The 24862-nt window shown below is 38.6% G+C and overlaps 1 protein-coding gene across 32 annotated transcripts in view; it reads right to left on the reverse strand.

Moving 5' to 3' along the window:
* ANK2 (ankyrin 2) overlaps positions 1-24862 on the reverse strand; it is a 699882-nt gene that overhangs the window by 210708 nt on the left and 464312 nt on the right. For all 32 annotated transcript variants that reach the window (XM_069593465.1, XM_069593447.1, XM_069593452.1 and 29 more), the window contains one exon: positions 5589-5690. In XM_069593465.1, coding sequence (XP_069449566.1) covers positions 5589-5690 — 102 coding nt within the window. The remainder of the gene's footprint in view (positions 1-5588; positions 5691-24862) is intronic.

The following is a 24862-nucleotide window of genomic DNA, read 5'->3' on the forward strand; positions in this document are numbered from 1 at the left end:
GTGACAATATACAGCCTTAACATACTCCTTTTCCTATTTGGAACCAGTCTGTTGTTCCATGTCCAGTTCTAACTGTTGCTTCCTCACCTGCATACAGATTTCTCAAGAGGCAGGTCAGGTGGTCTGGTATTCCCATCTCTTTCAGAATTTTCCACAGTTTATTGTGATTCACACAGTCAAAGGCTTTGGAATAGTCAATAAAACAGAAATAGATGTTTTTCTGGAACTCTCTTGCATCTTTGATGATCCAGCAGATGTTGGCAATTTGATTTCTGGTTCCTCTGCCTTTTCTAAAACCAGCTTGAACATCAGGAAGTTCATGGTTCACTTATTGCTGAAGCCTGGCTTGGAGAATTTTTAGCATTACTTTACTAGCATGTGAGATGAGTGCAATTGTGCGGTGGTTTGAACATTCTTTGGCATTGCCTTTCTTTGGGATTGGAATGAAAACTCACCTTTTCCAGTCCTGTGGCCACTGCTGAGTTTTCCAAATTTGCTGGCATATTGAGTGCAGCACTTTCACAGCATCATCTTTCAGGATTTGAAATAGCTCAACTGGAATGCCATCACCTCTACTAGCTTTGTTCATAGTGATGCTTTCTAAGGCCCACTTGACTTCATATTCCAGGATGTCTGGCTCAGGTGAGTGATCACACCATCGTGATTATCTGGGTCGTGAAGATCTTTTCTGTACAGTTTTTCTGTGTATTCTTGCCACCTTTTCTTAATATCTTCTGCTTCTGTTAGGTCCAGACCATTTCTGTCCTTTATCGAGCCCATCTTTGCATGAAATGTTCTCTTGGTATCGCTAATTTTCTTGAAGAGATCTCTAGTCTTTCCCATTCTGATATTTTCCTCTGTTTCTTTGCACTGCTCACTGAGGAAGGCTTTCTTATCCCTCCTTGCCATTCTTTGCAACTCTGCATTACTTTATTACCTGGTTAAATTCTGGTGACTGAGGAGAATCAACGTCATACTTTGCAAGGAGGTCTACTTCAATTTTCCTGGGTCTCAGTAGATTATACACAGTAATAGCAATTAGAATATGTACACCTTAGAAAGTCCTTTCGTATTTCATATATTAATTCACCTTGCTGCTCACTGTGTAAAATTGAACATATTGTTATTTTCTTGTCCTAGAGATTAGAAAGATGTCACTTTCTAACTTGAAATGACTTGACGAAAGTGGAGACAGAACTTAAACTTGAGCCTCTGGGCTCTAAATTCTGTGTGATTTCATGACATTTTGTTGCCTTCTCACAAAAACAAATGTTCTTCCCTTTTATAGTAATGTGTTAGTGGACACTGGGCCACAAGAAAAACATGTCAAGCTACTCAAAACTTTTCTAGGTAACTCAAGAGGTTAGGTTCATAACTCTATAAAGCAGATAAGAAGTCAGCATCTACTGCTGAGAGTTTTTCTTTAAAAAAAATCCAAAGATCTTTTATATGATTAAGATATTTCTTATATTTTAGGGTAAAGTGGACTTGGTTTGACTGAAGTTAATGTCGTTTTCCTTGAGTTCCTCTTCTGGCATCACTTATGAAGATTTTATCTAAATAAACTAATACCTCAGACAGTTTCATGCCTTTTTTCTAGCATATTACAAATATAGAATGTTAATGAATTGGTATTAAAATTGGGAAAATGTATTTAATGTACTTGAAAAAAACTCTAAAAAAGCATGTTAAAATATTTAAACAATTTATATTCATTCTCACAGGCAGTTTTGGAAGAAGTTCATATGTCTATATAGGAATTTGGAGGAAGTTCATACATCTATATAGGAATTTCATATAGTCAAAGCTATATTTTTCCAATAGTCATGTTTGGATATGAGAGTTGGACCATACAGAAGGCTGAGTGCCAGAGAATTGATGCTTTTGAATTGTGGTGCTGGAGAAGACTCTTGAGAATCTCTTAAGCTACCAGGAGATCAAACAAGTCAATCCTAAAGGAAATCAACCTTGAGTATTCATTGGAAGGACTGATGCTGAAGCTGAAGCTCCAATACTTTGGTCACCTGATATGAAGAGCTGTCTCATTGGAAAAGACACTAATGGTGGGAAAGATTGAAGGAAAAAGGAGAAAGGGGCAGTAGAAGATGAGATTGGTAAATAGCATCACCGACTCAATGCACATGAAATTGAGCAAACTCCAGGAGATGGTAAAGGACAGCAGTAGTCCGTGGGGTCACAGAGTCGGACATGACTTGGAGACTGAACAGCAATAAGAATAAGAATTTGGATGTTCTTTCTCTTTTAATATATGAAAACCCCAAATTATTTGTTCAAAAACTACTAGAAACATATCAAATAAAAGAATTCATAACGAAATATAAGACAAATAAGAAATGGAAGTATAAAATGTGAAGGTCTTATATACTAGGATAAAGGCATTTGGCTTGATTCCATATGTCAGCGCCAAAAACTATGTAAGGTCTGCTATTTTATCTTACCTATAAGTGAAACTGTTAAACTGCTATGGCTTCCTAATGCTAGAAGAAGACCCGAGTCTCCTAGATGAAAGACAATGGACTTCATGCACGCATGCTAAGTTGCATCAGTTGTGTCCAACTGTTTGCGACCTACGGACTGTAGCCTACCAGGCTCCTCTATCCATAGGATTTCCCAGGCAAGAATCCTGGAGTAGGTTGCCACGTCCTACTGAGGGGGTCTTCCCGACTCAGGAACTGAACCTGCATCTCCTGAGGCTCGTGCATTGCAGGTGGATTCTTTACTATTGAGACACAAGGGAAGCTCAGTGGACTTCATAGTTCACAGCAAAGAATCGGCTGGCTGTCAACATGTTGCCTACATCAGTTCCCTATGTCCCTTCCCAATCCCAAGGAAGTTACACAGAGGAACATGGATACCTGTGCATACCGTGGGTTGTGTTAAAGAAGAATTAACCTTCAGGGATTCACAGCTTTTAAACTAAAAATGAATAAGCCTACATTTTCTCTGAAGGAATGAGCTACCTAATCCCTTAAGGTTGCTCACTGCAAACACTACCTTGAGATATGCCCCAGATAAACAGCATTCAGTGTCTTTCATTCTTGTCACACCCAAAGGAATACATAGGGATGCTCAGGGTTATAGCAGATTGATTCCTAAAAGCAAGCAGCACTCAATATTTTTTATGCCAAGAGATATACTTCCCTAAAGGACAAGAAATATTGCCATTGGTGACAATACTTCCTATAGTGGAAAGTCTTGGGAAGAGCAAGGAAATTCCTGCACCTTTTGCAAAAGTCTGCAGGTAATTTTTATATGACAACCACACTGATCTAAGCATTGGAAGCCATAGAAAGTTTGGGGGTGGAGGAGTACCATAAAAATATTTTTATTTTAGAAAGATGACTCAAGACAGCATAGAGATTGACCAGAGTGACGAGATGAAGAGAGAACCTAATTAAGCAGGGGCTTACAGCAACTATGGTAAGTGACCATACTGTGGGTTAATGCAAATTTGTGGATGTGGAAAATGAACCAGGAAAGGAGTGCTGGACTGAAGTAGGGGAGAAGACAAGGGTAGAAGCCTGTTGGAACTAAGTATTAGTAAGGAAATTGACTATGCTAAAGCCTTTCACTGTGTGGATCACAACAAACTGTGGGATATTCTTAAAGAAATGGGAATATCAGATCACCTTACCTGCCTCCTGAGAAACCTGTATGCAGGACAAGAAGCAACAGTTAGAACCAAACATGGAACAACAGACTGGTTCAAAACTGGGAAAGGAGTATGTCAAGCCTGTATATTATCACCCTTCTTATTTAACTTATTATATGCAGAGTACATCATGCAAAATGCTGGGTTGGATGAAGCACAAGCTGGAATCAAGATTTCCGGGAGAAATATCAACAACCTCAGATATGCAGATGATACCACTTTAATGACAGAAAGTGAAGAGGAACTAAAGAGTCTCTTGATGAAGGTGAAAGAGGAGAGTGAAAAAGCTGGCTTAAAACTCAACATTCAAAACACAAAGATCATGGCATCCAGTCCAATCACTTCATAGCAAATAGATGAGGAAAATATGGGAACAGTGTCAGATTTCTTTCTCTTGGGCTCCAAAACCAATGCAGATGCTGACTGCAGCACGAAATTAAAAGATGCTCCTTGGAAGGATAGCTATGACAAACTTAGCGTATTAAAACGCAGAGACATCACTTTGCTGACAAAGGTCCATATAGTCAAAGCTATGGTTTTTCCAGTAGTTATGCATGCTTGCGAGAATTGGACCATAAAGAAGGCTGACTGCCAAAGAATTGATACTTTTGGAATGTAGTGCTGGAGAAGACTCTTGAGAGTCTCTTGGACAACAAGGAGATTAAATCAGTCAATCCTAAAGGAAATCAACCTTGCATATTCATTGAAAGGACTAATGCTGAAGCTGAAGCTCTAATACTTTGGCCACCTCATGAGAAGAGCGATTCACTTGAAAAGACCCTGATGCTGGGAAAGACTGAAGGCAGAAGGAGAAGAGGATGACAGAGGATGAGATGGCATCACCGACTCAATGGACATGAGTTTACGTAAACTCAGGGAGACAGTGACGGACAGAGAAGCCTAGCACGCTGCAATTCATGGGGTCACAAAGAGTCACACACGACTTCGCAACTGAACAACAAAAAGAAAATCAGCAGTTAGGAATTTGGGAGGAGAGCAAGTTTGAGTATGACAAGACACTGGATTCAGTTTTTGAGAAGTTGTATTTGAAAGATTCACTAATTTCAGGGGACTACAGAATGAACATAACTGCACTAAATACACATCAGGATATATATATCAGTATATATCACGACATTCTATAGATGATTTAGAACTAGACAATGAAATTTATCTCCTGCTAGCTTATAATTAGGCAGGATTACTCATTTCCCAGTTAGCTCTGTCATGCACACACACACATCAGCAACATTTAGCACACTATAGCGAATACTGGTGTTCACGAGACACTTTTATTCATGGTATTAAAATCTTACAGAAAACACAAAAGTCTCAACATCCCTGGGATCAAATAATATCCAGAATGTATAATACCATCTGAAGTCCTTAGCAAATGGATGTGATAAATGAATAATCCAAACACCTCATTTAAGCCAACAGTTTCAAACTCTTCTCACTCAAATCCATACTTTAAAAGTAATGGCAGGGTGGGGAGGGGTAAGTAGGTGCATAATTTTGATTTTATTCTTTTATTTCTCTATCCCAAGTTGTAATAATCAGTTACCCCCTGAATAAAAGGCTTACAGCAGACAAGAATAGAAGCCAGCATCTGGATAACTAGTTGATAATAAATGAGCAGTATTTCAGCTAAGGGCAGCCCAGATCATTTCATAGGCAAACCTGATGTTCAATCATTTTTGATCTATCTACTTTGCTGGTATTATTAGCTCTAGATACAAATGTCTGAGGCTTTAAAAGTTGGTAAGGAGGCAAAAATGAACTTTCATAATTCTGGACTGGTGCTATTTTAGTAAATTTAACAAGAGACAAAAACCCTGCTGGGCTTTTCGAGTGTATCTATAGGTAACAGGAGTGTCTTTGGCGTATAATACAGAGGCAGCTGCAGGGCGCTTACCTGGTTGCAGGTATTGATGTCTATGCCCCCCTTCAGATATTCCACGACTTTGTCTAAATTGCCTGCTCTGGCGGCACGGAGGAAGCTTGCATTGCTGTCAGACTGTGAGAGACAGAAAAGAGCTTCAGTGAGTTACTGATAAAGCGAGAACATATCAAAAACAAAGAAACAAGAATGTTTGCACCGCGCGTCAGAAAAGCTTTGGCTGCAAAATAATTCAAACCTGAGTTTAAAACACTTAATAACAATTAATAGGACTAGTGAGCAACCTCACAACATTTCTAGAGGGCTAAGGACATTAATGTCAATAGGAATACATTCTGCCCTATTAAAGAATGTAAAAGAATCATTAAAATAAAAATAATTGTACTGCTTTATTCCAAATCTTTGGCTACATTTGAAGATGAATTTATACCCCCAAATCCACTGTTACCCAATCATTTTAGCTTCAGGAAGCTAGTGACTTTATACTGAGCCTAGTATGAAGCCAAAAAGGAATAAAAAACTGCAAAGAAATGAAAGGTTCTGGGTTTCTTCTTTCTTCCTTGACTGGTTTTCAGATGCATCTGAGGGAGAATACCGACTACGGGTCGCCTGGAAGTCATCTGTCCTTATGATAGGGGAAAAACAGAAAGTTGCAAGGATGCTTTGAGGAAAGCAGATAGTGCTAGCTGGCAGGTACAGACTGGGCCAATGCAAATTTTGTGATCCTAGTGATTTTGGAAGAACAAGATTAAATTTAAACCAGCTGACATAATACCAGATTCAAATCTCTTGGTAAAGATGATCAGTCCGAGTGGAAACTGCCTTCTAAGTCCTCATCTTGAGTCCATTCCTCTCAAAACCAGATCCTGAGAAAATCAACTGAATCCCCCCACCCCCACCAAAAAATATGTCCAAAGGAGGCTATTTCAGAGACGTAGCCACAGGCACCTTGCCTCTCTGACTTGCTGACAAAGTCTGATTTTCAAACCTTAACATAAGGATGATGATAAAACTTCATTAGGTTCCAAGATACTGGCCTCACTCTATAGATCTTGTGGTGTAACATCTGACTAAAGAGGAAATGGGCTTCCCAGGTGGCGCTAGTGGTAAAGAACCCGCCTGCCAATGCAGGAGACATAAGAGATGTGGGTTCAATCCCTGGATCAGGAAGATCCCCTGGAGGAGGGCATGGCAACCCAGCCCAGTATTCATGTCTGGAGAATCCCCATGGACAGAGGAGACTGGCACGTTATGGTCCATAGGGTCACAAAGAGTCAGACGCGACTGAAGCCACTTAGCACACACACACACACACACGCAAAGAGAAAACAGCAACCTACCTACAAGAGTAGATCCCTACGAAAAGGGACCTACTAGAAAGGGAGATGCAGGTGAGATGGCTCTTAATCCACCCTTCTCCCCAGTAGGCTACACTGCTGCCTCCTTCTCTCTCGAAAGGACTCGGCAAGGGCCCTTGGCATATTCCTGGACCTGTTTATTATGACCGGTGATGAAGTACACACATAGAAATGGAAGTGTTTCCTCTGGGAGTCTCAAATATGGAATTACTTGCAGACTGTTAAAATGATTTACACCGGGGAAGACTGAACACCCTAAGACAAAATTACCTCACATTTAAGCCAAATGCCACAATGCCATATATATTTACAAATTTGATAGATAATTTATGAGGAGTCAAAAGGTACGACTGAAATCTGCACGTCTGGACTGCATGCTCGGGGCCTTCAGAAACATATCCCGGTGTGACTAACATGGTGCTACCTTCCTCCTCCCCACTCTGCGCTTCACCCTTCCTGAAAGCTATGCTCATGGCAGGGTGCCCCCGGCATATCTGCAACATTGCAGGGACTGAATGGTAACTCATTTTGAAATGCCTATGCTATGGAAGTATTTGGGATTTGCAGCAAATTCTAAATGCCAGGAAGATTTTCCTCCTTCAAGTTTCTTGCCCTAGCACTTAGAAGTGAAACATGATAATACTTTGCATTACGCTCTGTCAATATCCCACAAGAAACATTAGTTATTACAAAACAGCAATTAAATAACATTAGGTCACGAAAAGTATGACAGCAGCATTATTTCCAATATCTAGGTTTTTAAAAATGAATCCACATGCTATATATATTCTTGGTCTTCCCAGGTAGTACTAGTGGTAAAGAATTCACCCAAAGATGCAGGTTCGACCCCTGGGTTGGGAAGATCCCCTAGAGGGCATGGCAACCCACTCCAATATTCTTGCCTGGAGAATCCCCATGGACAGCGGAGCCTGGCGGGCTACAAGAGTCCAACATGACTGAAGTGACTTAGTACGCACATATATTACATACTATATTAAAGATGATGCCTAGAAAGTACTTCCATCCGGTACACAAGGCTTCATAATTATAAGTAACATTTATGAATGTCAAGCACTTTCCAGGTGGTGCTGGTGGTAAAGAATCAACTTGCCAATGCAGGAGACGCAGGACACAGGTTCAATCCTTGGGTCTGGAAGATCCCCTGGAGTAAGAAGTGGCTTCCCCCTCCAGTATTCTTGCCTGGAAAATTCCATGGACAGAGGAGTCTGGCGGGCTACAGTCCAACGGGCCACAAAGAGTCAGACTGAGCACATGAATGTTTATGGTGGGTCAGGCACAGAGTTAAGAAGTCATATGCATTATATTGTGACTACAATAATACCAGGAGAAAGCAACTATTATTATGCTCATTTAATAGGTGAGGAGAGGTTTAGAAAATTTTTAAGGTCACAGAATTTTTCAGTGGAAGATCCAAGGTTTAACTCCTGTTTCTCAGTCTCGAAGCAGCAAGTCTTATCTGCTGTTCTGCCTCATCTGTGCAAAGTATCAAAGCAGATGTTACTGTAGCTACCTAAGCTCAGCTATAGGTTTAGTTTGTTTGTGATAACCTCAGTATGCCCTTGGTCTACCTATTTGCTCTGTAAATCCTGGCACTTGCTTGATAGAGTGCCTTAGCTAGAGAGAGAATTCTTGGCTGACAGCTTTAGCCTCAAATTTATCAGCCATCTATGCACCTAGAAAAATGAAGAGTTGGCTTGAGACAAACTACTTAGAAACACATTCACTTCGGAATAAGGAAAGAGACAGTAAAGTACATTCTGCATTAAAAAGCCAGTTGACTGTCTTTCTCTACATGTCTAACATGATCAAACTCACAAACTATGATCAGGGTTCACTATCATCCCTGTTAAAATAAAAAAAATAAAGAAAGCCATGAAGTAGAGACAGAGGGTGTAGCTGACCCTGCAGGAATGAAGAAACACCCAAAGACACCCTGTGGAAGCTTGGGGGTGGGGGGTGCTATTGTTGGTCTGAAGGGACTTCAGGTGTCATGGAGGGGTACCTATTAGACCCTCTCAGAACCTTCTGTAGGGGCTGGGCATGACATTGAGGATTGCTTTTGCTGTTACATAATAACAAGTTTTAATAACTAATTTTCTCTTTTCTGAATCAAACTCCTAAAAAGTAAAGGCAAGTAAAAGATTTAAGGCCAGTCCCTGGAATTCTAGCAACAACAAAAAAATAGTTTCCAGGTTTTTAGACAGGTTAGAGCCAATGGAAAGGAAACACGTGAGCTATCCTGGCAAGGATCTCTTCAGCAGTTGAGTCACAGTAAATTTTGCTATAAGCTGTATTCTTCTAGAACCCCATTAAAGGATTTAGTTTCTCCAAAGTAAGAAAATGCATTAGAAACGCATTTTGCAAATGCAACTAAGTGTGTTATTATAAAATGCTTTCAGATCATGAGTTTCAAGAACAAACTTAAAATGAAACTTCAAAATGTATATGTAGATCCTGGCATTACTGAAGGTTAAAAGTATAGATTGGTACAGAAGTATATATTTTTCTCCTACTTCCAGATAAACACTTGCAAACCCTGTACTACAAAGAGGTCAATCTGTGATTAAAGCTCTTGACATAAGAGCTTAGGATAAACAGCTTTTAGTCTGGTTACCTTCAATCAACACAGAGATGAAAGAGGATTCCGGGACTCCTGGTGAGAGACGCAGCAATTTTTACCACGCTATGTTTCCCTCTGAGTATGACAAAAGTAAGAACTTAAAAATTAAAATTAGGTATTAGTAATGGGAGAGGCATGCTTTCAAAACAGACTGTTGTCTCTTGGCTTGACCCAGGAGATTTCACGCACAAAAAGCACGAGAAAGAGAGAAGAAGGCAACAGCAATTCCTTTGAGAGCAAAGTCTGACATACAGACTAACTTTTTATGCTTTGTTGCTGTCTGTCCCTAGAACTCTGGATCCTAAAACCAACTGTGCTTATGCCTATATAAAGTCTGACTCTGAACAAGGCATTCAAATGCTGAGCTCCACTTATTTTAATCCGCAACAGATGGATGTCATTAAAACTTGTCCCGAGTGTGGCATCTCAAGCCGAGAAAGAAAAATTTCCTCTTCAATTCTTCTTGACACAGTTCTGTACGTTTTTTGATCCAAATGTTAGAAAAACAATACTTTCTCAGCATCCAGCAGAGCGGACATGAAAGGCAAGGAGGAATGTGCGTCCACAGAGCCTCGTTTCGGCCTGAAGGAGTGCTTCCCCAAAAGATCCAGGGGCTCACTCACAGGGGTCCTTGAGTTTGCTCCAAGATTTTGCAAAACGTCTATGCCTACAGTTCAATAATAGCCTAACAGGGAGAATATAAGCATGTTCCAGGTCTTCTGGATGGCTACCCTTTTACTGAATACAGCCATCTATCTTCGGTATGTGACTTTGTGTTTATAACTCAATGCATAACAGGTGAAGGGGAGATGGAATACAGACAGATGCACAATATGCAAAATATTTTGCCTTAGAACTGAGACTCGTCAGAGAATCTGGCCATCATGCACGGCAGGATGCACTAAAGAACCTGAGCACAGCACACAGTAGCACATCAGTGTTCGTTTAGTCACTAAGTTGTGTCCAACTCTTGGGACCCCATGGACTGTAGCCCGCCAGGCTCCTCTGTCCATGGGATTTTCCAGGCAAGAATACTGGAGTGGGTTGCCATTTCCTTCTCCAGGGGATCTTCCTAATTCAGGGATTGAACCTGCGTCTCCTGCATTACAGGAAGATTCTTTACTAACTAAGCTGCAGACCCTGCATACTAATAGGGACTTCCTTGGCAGTTCAGTGGCTAAGACTCCAAACTTCCTCTGTGGAGGGAGCAGGTTTGATCCTTGCCCAGGAAACTAAGGTCCCACATGTTGCACAGAGAGGCAAAAAAAAAAAAAAAAAAAAAAACCCACTAATAAAAAAATAAAGTTACAAATAATAGGCTCAGATGCTATCTCTGAGTGGTCCAACTTGCCTTGACTATTGGCAGTAAGCATAATAGAAAATCCAGAGTAAAATGTTTTTCAGTTCCTAACTGCAGTGTTATTGGCTTAGGTACATATCTTTAGCACAATACTAATTCCATCACCAAGTAAATGAAGAGAGTTTTAAATGATTATCAAATAGCATGCCTTTAAAACTGGTTTCCCAGGTGGCTCGGATGGTAAAGTGTCTGCCTGCAATGTTGAACCTAGGTTCAATCCCCGGGTTGGGAAGATACCCTGGAGAAGGAAATGGCAACCCACTCTAGTACTTTTGCCTGGAAATTCCAAAGAGTTGGACATGACTGAGCAACTTCACTTTCACTTTCAATATTGGCATGGGAGAAGTTCTCTGATAGCTTTATGTTTTTATTCTGAAGTAGGAAACAAAAGTTTAAATGTATTAATAATGGTTGTATGACATGCTTCTAAAAATGTATGCTCTGTATTTTTATTTAGGGCAAATTCAGAAATACATTATAGAAATACAAGGTTAAATCTTTTTACTATTAAACCAACATCTGTGATTAGTTTTACACAGTTCTGTCCATTCTATTACACTGGCGCTATTTTTTTTTTTGAATAATACTAGTTTTGTAGTTCTGTTCATGTTTAATTTGTACAACTTTCATTTTAGTAATGGTCTAAGAGTTTAAGGAGTTTTATGTAGTTTGATTTTTACATTTAAATTACCACTAAAGGGAATTCTGCGGCAGTCCAAGGGTTAGGACTCCAAGCTCTCATAGGCCAAGGGCCCATGCTTAATCCCTGCTCAGAGTGCTAAACTCCTGCAATCCACATGGTGAGGCCCCCCAAAAATGTTTTTAATAAAAAATTATTAGTCTAATAAACATAATACTAGAGGTTACAAACTATTTTCATACTCCAAAGAGAGGAATATATTATTAATATTTGAGACGCTCACATCCTCTAGGATGAATTAGCCACCAGCCTCAACTAACCTAGCAAGTGACACTGGGTACCTCCCCTTAGTCTGTGGCTTATCCTGTACCCTCCACAAATATTTTCCAACCAATTAACCATAAGAAAGCACATTTTTCATGTGAAACTTAGGGAATTTGCTTATTTTCTTAGGATACAGTTATTCTTTAAAAAAAAAAAAAAATGGGGTCATTTACCTGCCTACCCGGAGATCTACATTTTTACAGTAATACAAAATAAACAAAATATATTAAAATCACTTGAGGGGAAAAATCTTAATATGAACATAATAAAATAAGGGACATTTCTACAATTCCTTAGGTCTTTTCTTAGGAATGTTAAAACTATGTCCAGCAAATCACAAGGTGTATGATCTTGAGTCTTCGTGGGTCTCAATTTCCTTATCAAAAAAATAAAGGTACTTTATAGAATTGCTGTAAGAATGAAATATGATTTAAAGTGCTTAGGGCACAGTAGACACTGACTGAGCTTTTCTTAATTGCAGTTTATCTTGTAAATTATAAAGGCAAGACAACAATGGCAAATCAAAGGATAGAGGCATATGTATTATCTGCTTTAAATAAGAAGGTGCTGCTAGAAGACCAGAGTATTTGAAAATATCCTGCTAACTGTTAAAGCGTCCTAACTGTTAAAGTGAGTGTTAAAACCCCACTTACTTTCAATTTAGCTGGCCACTAATAACAAAAATTACGATAAAACCTAAGTTTGTACACTGCAGCTCAAACTACATTTTTAGTGTCATTTTAACAGGTCTTTACACTGCAACTAAATGGAAAATGCTGAAGGAGCTCTGATCTTCAGAAAGAATTAACATACCCTCTCGAAAGGTTGTTTTTACTTCATTGACATATGTTTTAAGAATTGTAGTTCCGATACAGGTGGTTCTATTTTTACTTTTAAAACAATACTTAAAATAATTAATGATTAACACATAAAATTGAGAATTGTATCAAAACAATATCTAACTTTAATTAAACAAATAAATTGCACCTGAATATTTCAAGCAACTACCTATTTGATATGCAAGATCATTTGAAATTACTTTTACATAAAGACAAAGATTTTTTTTTCCTTAACTTCATATGACATTTTGACATTGATTCGCACTAGCACACTAAATAAATCTTTTCATTATCAATGTTTCCCCTGAGATTATTATCCATGAGAAGAACTGCCTATAGGATACCACAGGATACCATCTTTAAAAAGATGGTGACACTGAAAAATTAGTTGTTCCTAACTTACACAATGGTGACAAAACCACTGAAGAGTAAATAGATGAAAAAATTAGTATTCAAAAGCAATATATATTTTTTTTTTACTGTGGAGGCAGTTTTTCTAATGCAGATTATTCATATTATGCAGGGCGCTAGAGGTAAAGAAACCAGCAGCAAATGAAGGAGACCAAGAGACCAAGAGAGGGAGCCCTGAGTCGGGAAAATCCTCTGGAGTAGGAAATGGCAACCTGCTTCAGAATTCTTGCCTGGAAAAATTCCATGGACAAAGGAGCCTGGCGGGCTACCATCCATAGGGTGGCAGAGTCAGACACAACTGAGTGACCTGCTCTTTTACTTTCAAGGTGCCACACAGGCAAGAAAGAAACAATGCAGATTACTAAGTACGCATGGCTATGTCCTTGAACTCAAACTGTGATGCTGAGTCAAATTCTAGAGCATCTTTTTATTATACTATTCTAATAGCATCCTCTGGTCTTCAAAAATATTTAACATGAATCCAGGAAGACTAGATATGGCTCAAAGATCTTGATTGTTAAGTCTTCTAGGATAAATAGAAGTAAGTTGTTAGAGATAATTTTATACCTTAAAAAAATTTCTGCATCACATTTTTGAACACTGAGTCAAAATACTAACAATGTAACAATATCTTTCCTCAGTAAATTAAAAATATGGCAAGAACACACAACTAATAGGAACAAAAACCTTAAATCAAAAAAATAATTGTACATTTGATTGATAACTATTTATACTTCAGATTCCCTGTGATTTATACACAGATATATCCATTTAAAAATAATTATTAAACAGAAGAAGTATGAATTCCTCAGTTAGTATATCCTCAGACAGTAGAAGTCTGACTTGAAAAGTAACTCTGTTTTGCTGACATGAGTTTGGTTTAACAAAAATTACAAATGAGACATACTGAAACCTTAACTAAAACAGGAACTTTTACAAAGAAAAGGTAGAAACTTTCTTAAGTGTTTATAAGTTTCAGTTTTCTACTGAACATTATCATAAACTGAAAATTAAAACAACTTCTCCTAAGTCAGAAAAATCAACAGATTTTGATTATTTGTATTCTAGCTATATGTTCTGCCTATGACTCTAAAACGCCTACAGAACTCAGAAATTCTGTCACAAAGTACATGTCAATTTTTTTTCTGTATTTAAATGGGAAGATAGTAATGGCTCCACCACAATACTTACAAATCAAAGGAAATCAGAAAAAGGGAAATATTTTGCCATACCTATAAGTCAGACATTAGATTAAATAGTTTCAGGTTCATCTTACAATTTTAAATTTTAGAACACTGCAACTGAATGCTTCAGATTTTTCCAAGGGATAAGAAACTCTGTGAAAGTATGAAAGTGATAGTCGCTCTGTCATGTCTGACTCTGCAGACCCCATGAACTGTAGCCCACCAAGCTCCTCTGTCCATGGGGATTCTCCAGGCCAGAATACTGGAGTAGGTAGCCCTTCCCTTCTCCAGGGGATCTTCCCATCCCAGAGAAGGAACCCAGGTCTCCTGCACTGCAGGGGGATTCTTTACTGTCTGAGCCACCAGGAAAGCTCTTTGGGAGGTTTCAATTACACAAACAGATTAAAGGTAGTACTACAGTCAGTGAGCTAAGCACCTTAATAATTGCTTTAAACTGTTGATCTAGAGTTACTATTCCTCCCTAAAGAGCATATCGTACTGGGAAAAAAATGGCACATGGTCAGGAGATTGTGACCCTCACTTTCAACCATTCAGGTTCCTCTTGGTGTAGGGGTATCCCATCACATTACGCTTCATGCCATACACCACCCCTCACAGGACTACCTGAACTGATGGATTTGAAAAGTTCTGCTCTATTTATTTATGTTCAGAACGCTAACAAGGCAAAGGCCAACAAAAATATTCTACATATCTTATATTACAGAATATTAGTTCCTCCATAATATTCGCTAATTTTTTCAATAGCCGACGTATAATGGAAATCTGCATTTCACATGCCAACAACAAAATTAATGAAAACTCACATTCCATATGCATGCATTAATATTTGATATTTGGCTTTCTCTTTCTGATTTCTGGAAAAATAGCACTGGTGAACCTATTTACTGAGAAGAAATCGAGACAAAGCAAACAGTCTGGTAGAAACACTGGAGGAAGGAGGGGGTAGGGCAAATTGCGAAAATGGCATGGACATATATACATGCTCGTGTGTAACGTAAGTAACTAGTGGGGAACTGCTGCACAACACAGGGGCCCCAGCCTGGCACGCCCACAACCTAGAGGGGTTGAATGGGGGGGGGGGGGGAGGCGGGCGCGGGGGTGTGGCGGGCCAGGCTGAGGCTTACCAGGGAGGAAATGCAAGTCAGAAGTCGCTCAGTCGTGTCCGACTCTTTGCAACCCCATGGACTGTAGCCTACTAGCCTCCTCTATCCATGGAATTTTCCAGGCAAGAGTACTGGAGTGGGTTGCCATTTCCTGCTCCAGGGGATCTTCCCGACTCAGGGATTGAACCCGGGTCTCCTGCATTGCACGCAGAAGCTTTACCATCTGAGCCGCCAAGGAAGCCCCTTATGAGGGAGGGGATATATATAAATATGACTGATTTGTGCTGATGTATGGCTGAGACCACTACAACACTGTAAAGCAGTTATCCTCCAATTAAAAAAAAAAATGAAAACCTAGAGTTCCACGATAGAAATTTAATAGCACACACCACATCTGTATAGGATTGAATTCTAAACAGTTCTCTACTATTGCTTTGGGATCTCCAACCAGTATTAATTGAGAGTAAAACATTGAAAACATATTTTTAAAACAATCTGTATCCCAAGCCTAATATCTTTCCTAATTTTCAATGAGCTGGACATCTCCGTAAAAATGTTCTGCCAGCATCTTAAACTTAAATGAACATGGGCCAAAGCATGGAAGAGATGTTCAAGCCTTCTGTCATATACACAAATCCCCAAAGGAATTTCCCTTTGCCCAGCACTGTCCATAAGAGTAGGTTTCATAAATGAATAATAACCTACCATAATAACACTCCAGTCAGAAGAAAAAAGACAGAGCTTTCGATATAATTTGGTAACAATTGTTTATTTAATTCTTTCTTTAAGAAATATTCTCTACACAAAACTCTTCTCATTCCCTGACTAATCCATGTGTTAAAATATTACAGAGCCTTTGGGAGGAAAGGTATATTAGAGTTTATCCCACTGCCATACTCAAGGATCAAGATAAATGAACCTGAATTAGGTTTTAGTCTCCCTGAAAGCCTTTAGAACTGTCGTGATAGGAAAAAAAATAAACCCAACCAAGTGAAAATGTCTTTCATCAATTCTTTATTATGCTGGGCATCCTACAGTGTTAATTTACTATTGCCCCCTTGAGGTAGGCACTGAATTTCTATCCCCATTGGTCTGATTATTCATCTTTAGACCATCTGTTCTGAAGCAGACATCACTCAGTCAAAAGCAGCTTCGGGACACAGCACAAAGGAGGCACTGACCGCACCCCCACACACTGTACACACGAAAGAGCTGGTTGCTTCTCTAGCACTGAATTATTCAAGACTGAACAAGAAAATACATTCTTCCAAGGAAAGCTTCACAGTGGCTTACCTTAAAATATGACCACTATTTTAGAAGAACTTGCATGTATTTTTTGATTCTTACATTGTTAATTTTAGTGTGGCCCTCCTAAAACTCACATGGAGATACAGAAGAGTTTTCTGTTTACAACAGTCCAGTGTATATCTGTAATTGTCAGTCAGATTGATTTTCTAGAACAGTATCACTTATTTACAGCTTACCAACCACACACAGTGATAACCTGACTCTACTTGTTTAAAATGTAACACTGGACTCATTTCCCATTTATAGGAAATCATTTTCCATAAAAGACCAATTTAGAGAAAAGGCATCAAAACTGAGTAACTCAATTTTTTAATTTTACTTTTTTGAGTACATATGTTATATAATATTAATATCTACTCCAGAATAAAATAGGAATTTGAATTCATTACTTTCTAGTATCATTTTTGTCCCAAGATGATATTTTAATTTTATAGGAATAACAGACCTAAGAACTCTATTTGTGCCACTCTTAGCATTTCTATTTTTTTAGAAATCTTTCTAATTACTGGGTGTCAGGAATTTCAGCATTATAATTATGTTGCTTATTGGAAATAATTTGAGTCACTAGTCCCTTTGGTTAAACTGTCTTAAGTTTATTGTTATCTACAAAATGGCAAAAGTCAATCCTTCTAATGTGCATATAATTTTTGAGAAGTTGTTTATTCAACCCATTCTCCAAAGCATGTGGATCCCAAAGGAGTATACAGTTTTCAGACTCTTCTGTACATCTGTGATGATCTACATGGAAAGCAAAATTCCAGTTCTCAAAAAGTCTGCATTATGCTAAATATAACATACAAAATCATTTTTCACACTCATTTCTTGACTCTATGCTGGCCCAGTGGTGCACAGTTGAAAGTCAACAAAACTTTAAAGTTAAATTAAAAATACCTAAAGGATACACAATATGTGTACTGTATAAGAAGGAAATCGTTCCCCAGTTTGACTCATTTTATTAACTTGATTAAATTACTGAAAAGATATAAATGTGTACATACTGGAAAAATCAAAGCTTCAGTTTGAAAAAAGTGAAAACAAATTAGTCTAAAAACAGATTATTTTGATAATAAAATATATATATAGGATGGACAAACAACAAGGTCTAACTGTATAGCACAGGGAATTATAGTCAGTATTCTTTAATAAATCATAATAGAAAGAATATGAAAAAGAATATATATATGTGTGTGAATCACTTTTTTGTACACCAGAGACTAACAAAACTGTCAATCAACTATGCTTTAATAAAAAAATTTTTTAATAGTTAAAAGAATTTAACCAGTTCTTTATAAGAAGTTATTTAGTTGAGAATAAGACAATTTTGAAGCCCAGCAGTGTGTTAAATGCAAAGAATTAAATGCAGAAAAAATAAACATGATCTATCCCCTCAAAGGCTTCCCAGGTAGCTCAGTGGTAAAGAATCTGCCTGCCAAAGCAGGAGACACAAGAGACTTGGGTTCTATCCCTGGGTCAGGAAGATTCCCTGGAGTAAGAAATGGCAACCCACTCCAGTACTCTGTCTGGAAAATTCCATGGAGATAGGAGCCTGACAGGCTACAGTCCATGGGGTAACAAAGACTGAGTGACTGAACACACATACATCCCCTCAAAAGATTTTAAGATCTGCCTTTAGAAAATATCTTTTAGCTGCAACATAGTCCATGAATCAGATAGAAGCGGGCAAAAATGGATCCATGGATATCCATTTAGAAACAGTAGTCCAAGCAATAAATTCTTGTGTGTTTTACAATATATTTTACATTTGGAACATAATAGGAATAGCAACACAGTATTTTACACAGTTCCTGGTGATAAGTTAGGTGAAAGACACAGCGGGCATAGGACTAGCAAGTGAAATGTCATAGTGGTAGGGAAGAAGACAGTAGGCAGGAAACTATGAGCAATGCAGTGTGGTGAATCATAAAGTTGGAAATGACAAAGAAGTTAAAATTCTCCACGTAAGGCAGGGCCCCAGCCTATGAATGTTCTTCCATGCTATAAGAAGACGACTGAATATTACCCTTTAGGTGAAAGGGCAGGAACTGCCAAGATCAGAATGCTGTCCTCAAAATAATCACTGGAGTCACATATGGAGGGTGAGTTAGAGGTAAAGGGAATGAAGTCTGTAAGACAGTTTGGATACTATTGCAATGGTCCTAGTGAGCAACGTTTCAGGGACAGCAATGTGAAAAAAGGAAGTGATCTGTCATACATGCAGGGGAAAGAAGTTATACAACTTGGGGGAACTGAACTTAAGGATTTATAGGAAAGAAGAAATTAAGGAAAGCTTGGAAACATCTAGCTGTGGTACATAATGAGCAATAATACTAATCAAGATCAGAAAATTGGGGAAACAATACCTAAAATTGGAGAGAACACAACAGTGTGGTTTTGGTCTAATGAAGTCTGATGTGCTATCCCAGCATGGCAGTGTGTTCAAAATGCAAGACTGAAAGGTCTAGGAGAGTGTGTGGACTATAGACAGAGGCCACAGCGTAACCTCTGGGACATGGTCTGGGGTTTTTTGCAGTGATACTGGATTTGTCTTCACTCCTTACCATTTCTCTGTCAATGAGCCTCCTCAGAATAGGAAAGCACTTCTTGTGTTGCCTGTGGAAGCAAATACTGCTGACCTATCAACATCTTGCATGAATGCCAGGAAGTGCTGATAAAATAAAAATTACAATGTATACGTATACTTCAGTATACATGTATATGCATATACCAGTGAGACTAAAACAGAAATCTGTACGGGAGGTTTCTCATGAGCTTAGAATACTAATAGCATGCAGCTGACGTTTCCCCATAAGACCAGGGCACAACTGAAGTACCGCTTTATCCACAATGGATGTGACCTGCTGTAACTTTCTAAATTTACCCTTGTGCTATGTATGAACTATAAATGTCTAGAATGGCTCCAGCTATTCAGTTCTAATTCTATGAAAGGTAAAGAGATTCCTTAACTTTACACTCAAATATAAAAAAGGCATGGAAAAGTGGCTTTAAAAAGAAATGTGTTTAATTAATTATAGTACCTGACACATGGCAGTGGGAAAGGACTAGCAAATCAAGTATCTGTAGCTTGCACTGCCTTAAAAAAAAAAAAAATTTAGCTTATACTACAAAATCTCTGTTGGAAATCAGTCAATAAAAACCCCTCCAGTTATTATTGCATTTCACAGAATATCTGAACTTCTTCTGAGGCAGCTTCCAAAACAAATTCTTGATTTGTTGGGGTAAAAGTATTGGCATCAACTCCAAAGAGAATTTTGAAAAGTAAGGGATCTCCTAATTTAAACATAACTAAAAACAAAAGTAGGGTTAATTCATCTCATGAAACTAAGCTTTAGTTCAGATGCTCAAGACCGTTTTTTAAAAATTAAGCTTAAGCCAGGTTTAATGAGAAATGGAGAATTCTCTATTAGTTGTTTTTTATTCTTTGACTTCTACAGTTCAGTTCAGTTCAGTTGCTCAGTCATGCCTGACTCTTTGCGATCCCACGGACTGTAGCACGCCAGGCTTCCCTGTCCATCACCAACTCCCAGAGTTTACTCAAACTCATGTCCACTGAGTTGGTGATGCCATCCAACTATCTCATCCTCTGTTGTCCCCTTCTCCTCCCGCCTTCAATTTTCTACAAGAATTTGTATTAAGTGGATCCTGTGGGTCTATTTCCAGAGGCTTGGGAAAACATCTTCACAACACCCTCCCAACCCACCCTTCTCGCCTCAGGTCTGACCAAGTTCCACTACTCTGGGGTTCCATAACACCCTGAGACTCATTCAGTCATTCATAAACACTTGTTGACTACTAGTGATAAAAACAACACTGCACCAAATGTTGTGAATGGCTACAGCAGGATCCCCAAATATACGCTGACACATCTCTCTCCCAAACTAGCCTGACCCTCCAGGATAGATGAGGCCATCACTTATTCATCTTGGGTGTCTCCACGGCCCAGCACAGGGTTTAACAGAGAGTAGATCAATAAACCTTTGTGGAAATAAGACAAAATGAAGGAAGAAGTTCAACAAAGTGAAACTGGCCAAATAGACACATGAAGCAGCACTGGTCACTATGAATTAAACTAATGAAATTTTGGTGAATCAAGTACATTTTCACAGACTTACTAAATTTTAAAACTTGGTTTAAAATCAACATGTATACACTGTCATGTATAAAATGGATAGCTAGTGGCAAACTGCCATATAACACACACTATATAACAGCCTGGCACTCTGTGAAAGCCTAGAGGGATGGGATGGGGGCAGGGGAGGGAGGCTAAAGAAGAAGAGATTATATATGTCATTATGACTGGTTATTGTTGTATGGCAGAAACCAACACAACACCGTAAAGCAGTTTTCCTCCAATTAAAAAATAAATTAAAAACCAAAATCCTGATCAGCAACATTTATACTTGTTATATTATTTCACCTTTATAATTCTATTAGATAACCACAATAAAACCAAATCTTGCCTAACTCTTCCTAAGGGTATGTGAATATAGAGTAATGGGGTCAGGATGCCCTCCAACTACGGGACTTCCCCAGTGACTCAGCAGTAAAGAAGCTGCCTGATATTCAGAAGATGCAATGTCGATCCCTGGGTTGGGAAGACCCCCTGGAGGAGGACATGGCAACCCACTCCAGTATTCCTGCCTGGAGAATCCCGTGGACAGAGGAGCCTGGTGGGGTACACCCTACTGTCCATAGGGTCGCAAAGAGTCCGACACAACTGAAGCTCCTTAGCACGCATGCGGGCCCTCCATCTGTATCATTATTATCTTACAGCTGAAATCATGGGAAAACTTAACAGTGGAATTGGTTACATAGGCCATGGACTCAACATTCTCTGAGCTTACTTAGTTTAACAGATAACTGCCAACTATGACATTAGTAAAGAAATTAAACACAGAAAGAAAAAGTGTTTTACTGATATTGACTACATAGAACTATTAGTATCCTGTTTCTCAGAAATAATAAACTATAATTTTATTATAAAATTGTTATTATTGCTCAAATTGTTAAATGATTTTTAATAAAATTGTTTAAACTGTTATTGTTTTGTTATTATAAAATTGTTCTTTTCTGGAGGGGGAAACTTTACATAAAGCAGTAACCTAAGCTTCCATTATTGCAAAAATTATCCAAAGAAGAAGGGATTATAATGTATAACAACACATAGTAATACACTGCACTATCCCCAGTAGTTACAATAAGACTAACTTCTAAATAAAAGAGATGATTGGCATGTTTAAATTATTTTGACCAAGATACCAATGAGAGAGGCTATTTTCTTTTAGAATTATTATGCATATAAAATACACCTCACTTCACTCATAGGGAAACTATATATGTACTTCTACCTCCACATTCTTATATCTGTTACAAGATATATAAAATTAAACCAACATTTATGTGCACAGGTGTGTGTGAGGTGTGTGTGTAAGAATTTGTGTGGAGAGTGAAGGAGACAACCTACTGAGTGGGAGAAAATATTTGTAAACAATATGATGGACAAGGGGTTAATATTCAGAATATATAAAGAGCTTATACAATTCAACATAAAAAAAAAAACAATTCAACTTAAAAAAAAAAACAGGGGGGGAAAAGAAAACCAAACAATTCAATTTTTTAAAAAATGGGGAAAAGAACTGAACAGACATTTTTTCCAAAGAAGAAATGCGGATGCTAACAGTCATGTGTAAAGATGCTTAACATCACTAACCATCAGGGAAATGCAAATCAAAACCACAATGAAATATCACCTCACACCTGTCAGAATGGCTATCATCAAAAAGACAGCAAATAACAAACGGTAAAAATGTGGAGAAAGAGAACCTTTGTATACTGTCAGTGAGAATGTAAATTAGTGCAGCCATGGTGGAAAACCGTATAGAGGTTTCTCAAAAAACTACAAAGAGAACTACCATGTGACTCAGAAATTCCATGCTGAAACAAACCAAAACTGCTAACTCAAAAAGGTACCTGCACCCTGATGTTCACAACAGCATTATTTACAACTGCCAAGCTATGGAAGCAACCTAAATGTCCATCAACATATGACTGGATAAAGCAGCTGAGATATATACATATACAGAGATACACACACTATGTAATAATACCCATCCATAAAAAATGAAATTTTGCCATTTGCAGCAATATGGATGGATTTGGGGGGTATTATGCCCAGTGAGATAAGTCAGATACAGAAAGACAAATGCCATATGATATCACTTATATGTGGAATCCAAAATACAACAAACTAGTGTCAGGCACGACTGAGCGACAGAACTGAACTGAACTGAACTGAACTGAGTAAATGTAACAAAAAAGAAGCAAACTCAGATATAGAAAACAAACTAGTAGTTACCAATGGGGAGAGGAAAGGAGGGGGATTAAAGGAGCAGAGGAGCACAGGAGTAGAGGAATAAGAGATACAAGCCATTATGTATAAAATAAGCTAGAAGGATATATGGGAGAAGGCAATGGCCCCCCACTCCAGTACTCTTGCCTGGAAAATCCCATGGGCGGAGGAGCCTGGTGGGCTGCACTCCATGGGGTCGCTAATAGTCGGACATGACTGAGCGACTTCACTTTCACGTTTCACTTTCACCCATTGGAGAAGGAAATGGCAACCCACTCCAGTGTTCTTGCCTGGAGAATCCCAGGGATGGGGGAGCCTGGTGGGCTGCCGTCTACGGCGTCGCACAGAGTCGGACACGACTGAAGAGACTTAGCAGCAGCAGAAGGATATATAATTTACAGCATAGGGAATACAGCCAACATTTTATAAATTTACTTATAAATGGAGTGTAACCTTTAAAAATTGTGAATCACTGTACTTATAATTTACATAATATAGTACATCAACTATACCTCAATAAAAATCAAAATCAAAAGATGTTTAGATTGTGCCACTTCTGATTAGCAATGTTTAATATGGGAACCCAGCACATAATATGAAGCTTGATGAGAATTTGGGTATATACTAAACTCCTGTGGCATCCCAACAAGGTACGTCCTTTATAGTTGGAGAAGCTCCACTTCTGTTTGGTTTCCTTTTCCTATTGGGCTTTCCTGGTGCTCAGACAATTAAGAATCTACTTGCAATGCGGGAGACCTGAGTCAGGAAGATGCCCTGGAAAAGGCAATGGCTATCCACTCCAAGATTGTTGCCTAGAGAATTCCACGGACAGAGGAGCCTTCGGGGCTACAGTCCAGGAAATCCCAAAAAGTCAGACACGATAGCAACTAACACTTTTCCACATGTAAGTGTGGCATATTTTAGCAGTTCAGTTCCCCCTACTAATGACATCTTTTCATAGATTTAACTATTAATTTAACATGAATTATGTAAAGAAATCATTACAAAGATTATCCTGACCTAAAGCCTTTCTCGTCTGGTTATAATTTCAAGTAAGAGAATTAATTGCACGTGTTTTGATTAGGGTCACCACACTTGCGTTCACTATGTTCCATTCAAAGATAATTGTCAAAGGCACACTGAATAAGTCAATTGTTGACCATTTTTACAAGGTTCGTGCACATTCATGTCGTTTTAGTGATTTTTTCCTAAATTTAAAAAGGATTTTCTGATAGCATATGAACTGACATATACCATATTAGAATTCTATGGGGCTTCCTTGGCGATCCAGTAGTTAAGACTCTGTGCTTCCACTGCAGGGGGTCCAGGTTCAATCCCTGGTCAGGGACCTAAGATTCCACATGCTACATGGTGCAGCCAAAAAGAAAACGAAACAAAAAAAGAATTCTACACGCCACCTAGATCTGCTTTTTTCTAAGTCATTCTTCTACTCATGAGACTGTGTGATGTGCAGTCTGCTCTGTGTGGTTACACTCTGGCTAGTCAGCTCCCTGAAGGAATGAATAATAGTTTGTACTTTTTGACTTTCTCACACTTACTACTACAATACTAACTGTAGGCTAATCCTACTATATGCCAAAATATTTAGGTTCTCATTGAATAAAACATGCTATTGAAGAAACTGAGGTATTGTTAGATTAAAGCACTCGTCCATGGAGAAGGAAATGGCAACCCACTCTAGTACCCTTGCCTGGAAAATCCCATGGACAGAG

The sequence above is a fragment of the Ovis canadensis genome, chromosome 6 (assembly GCF_042477335.2).
Source record: "Ovis canadensis isolate MfBH-ARS-UI-01 breed Bighorn chromosome 6, ARS-UI_OviCan_v2, whole genome shotgun sequence".
NCBI classification, from domain to species: domain Eukaryota; kingdom Metazoa; phylum Chordata; class Mammalia; order Artiodactyla; family Bovidae; genus Ovis; species Ovis canadensis.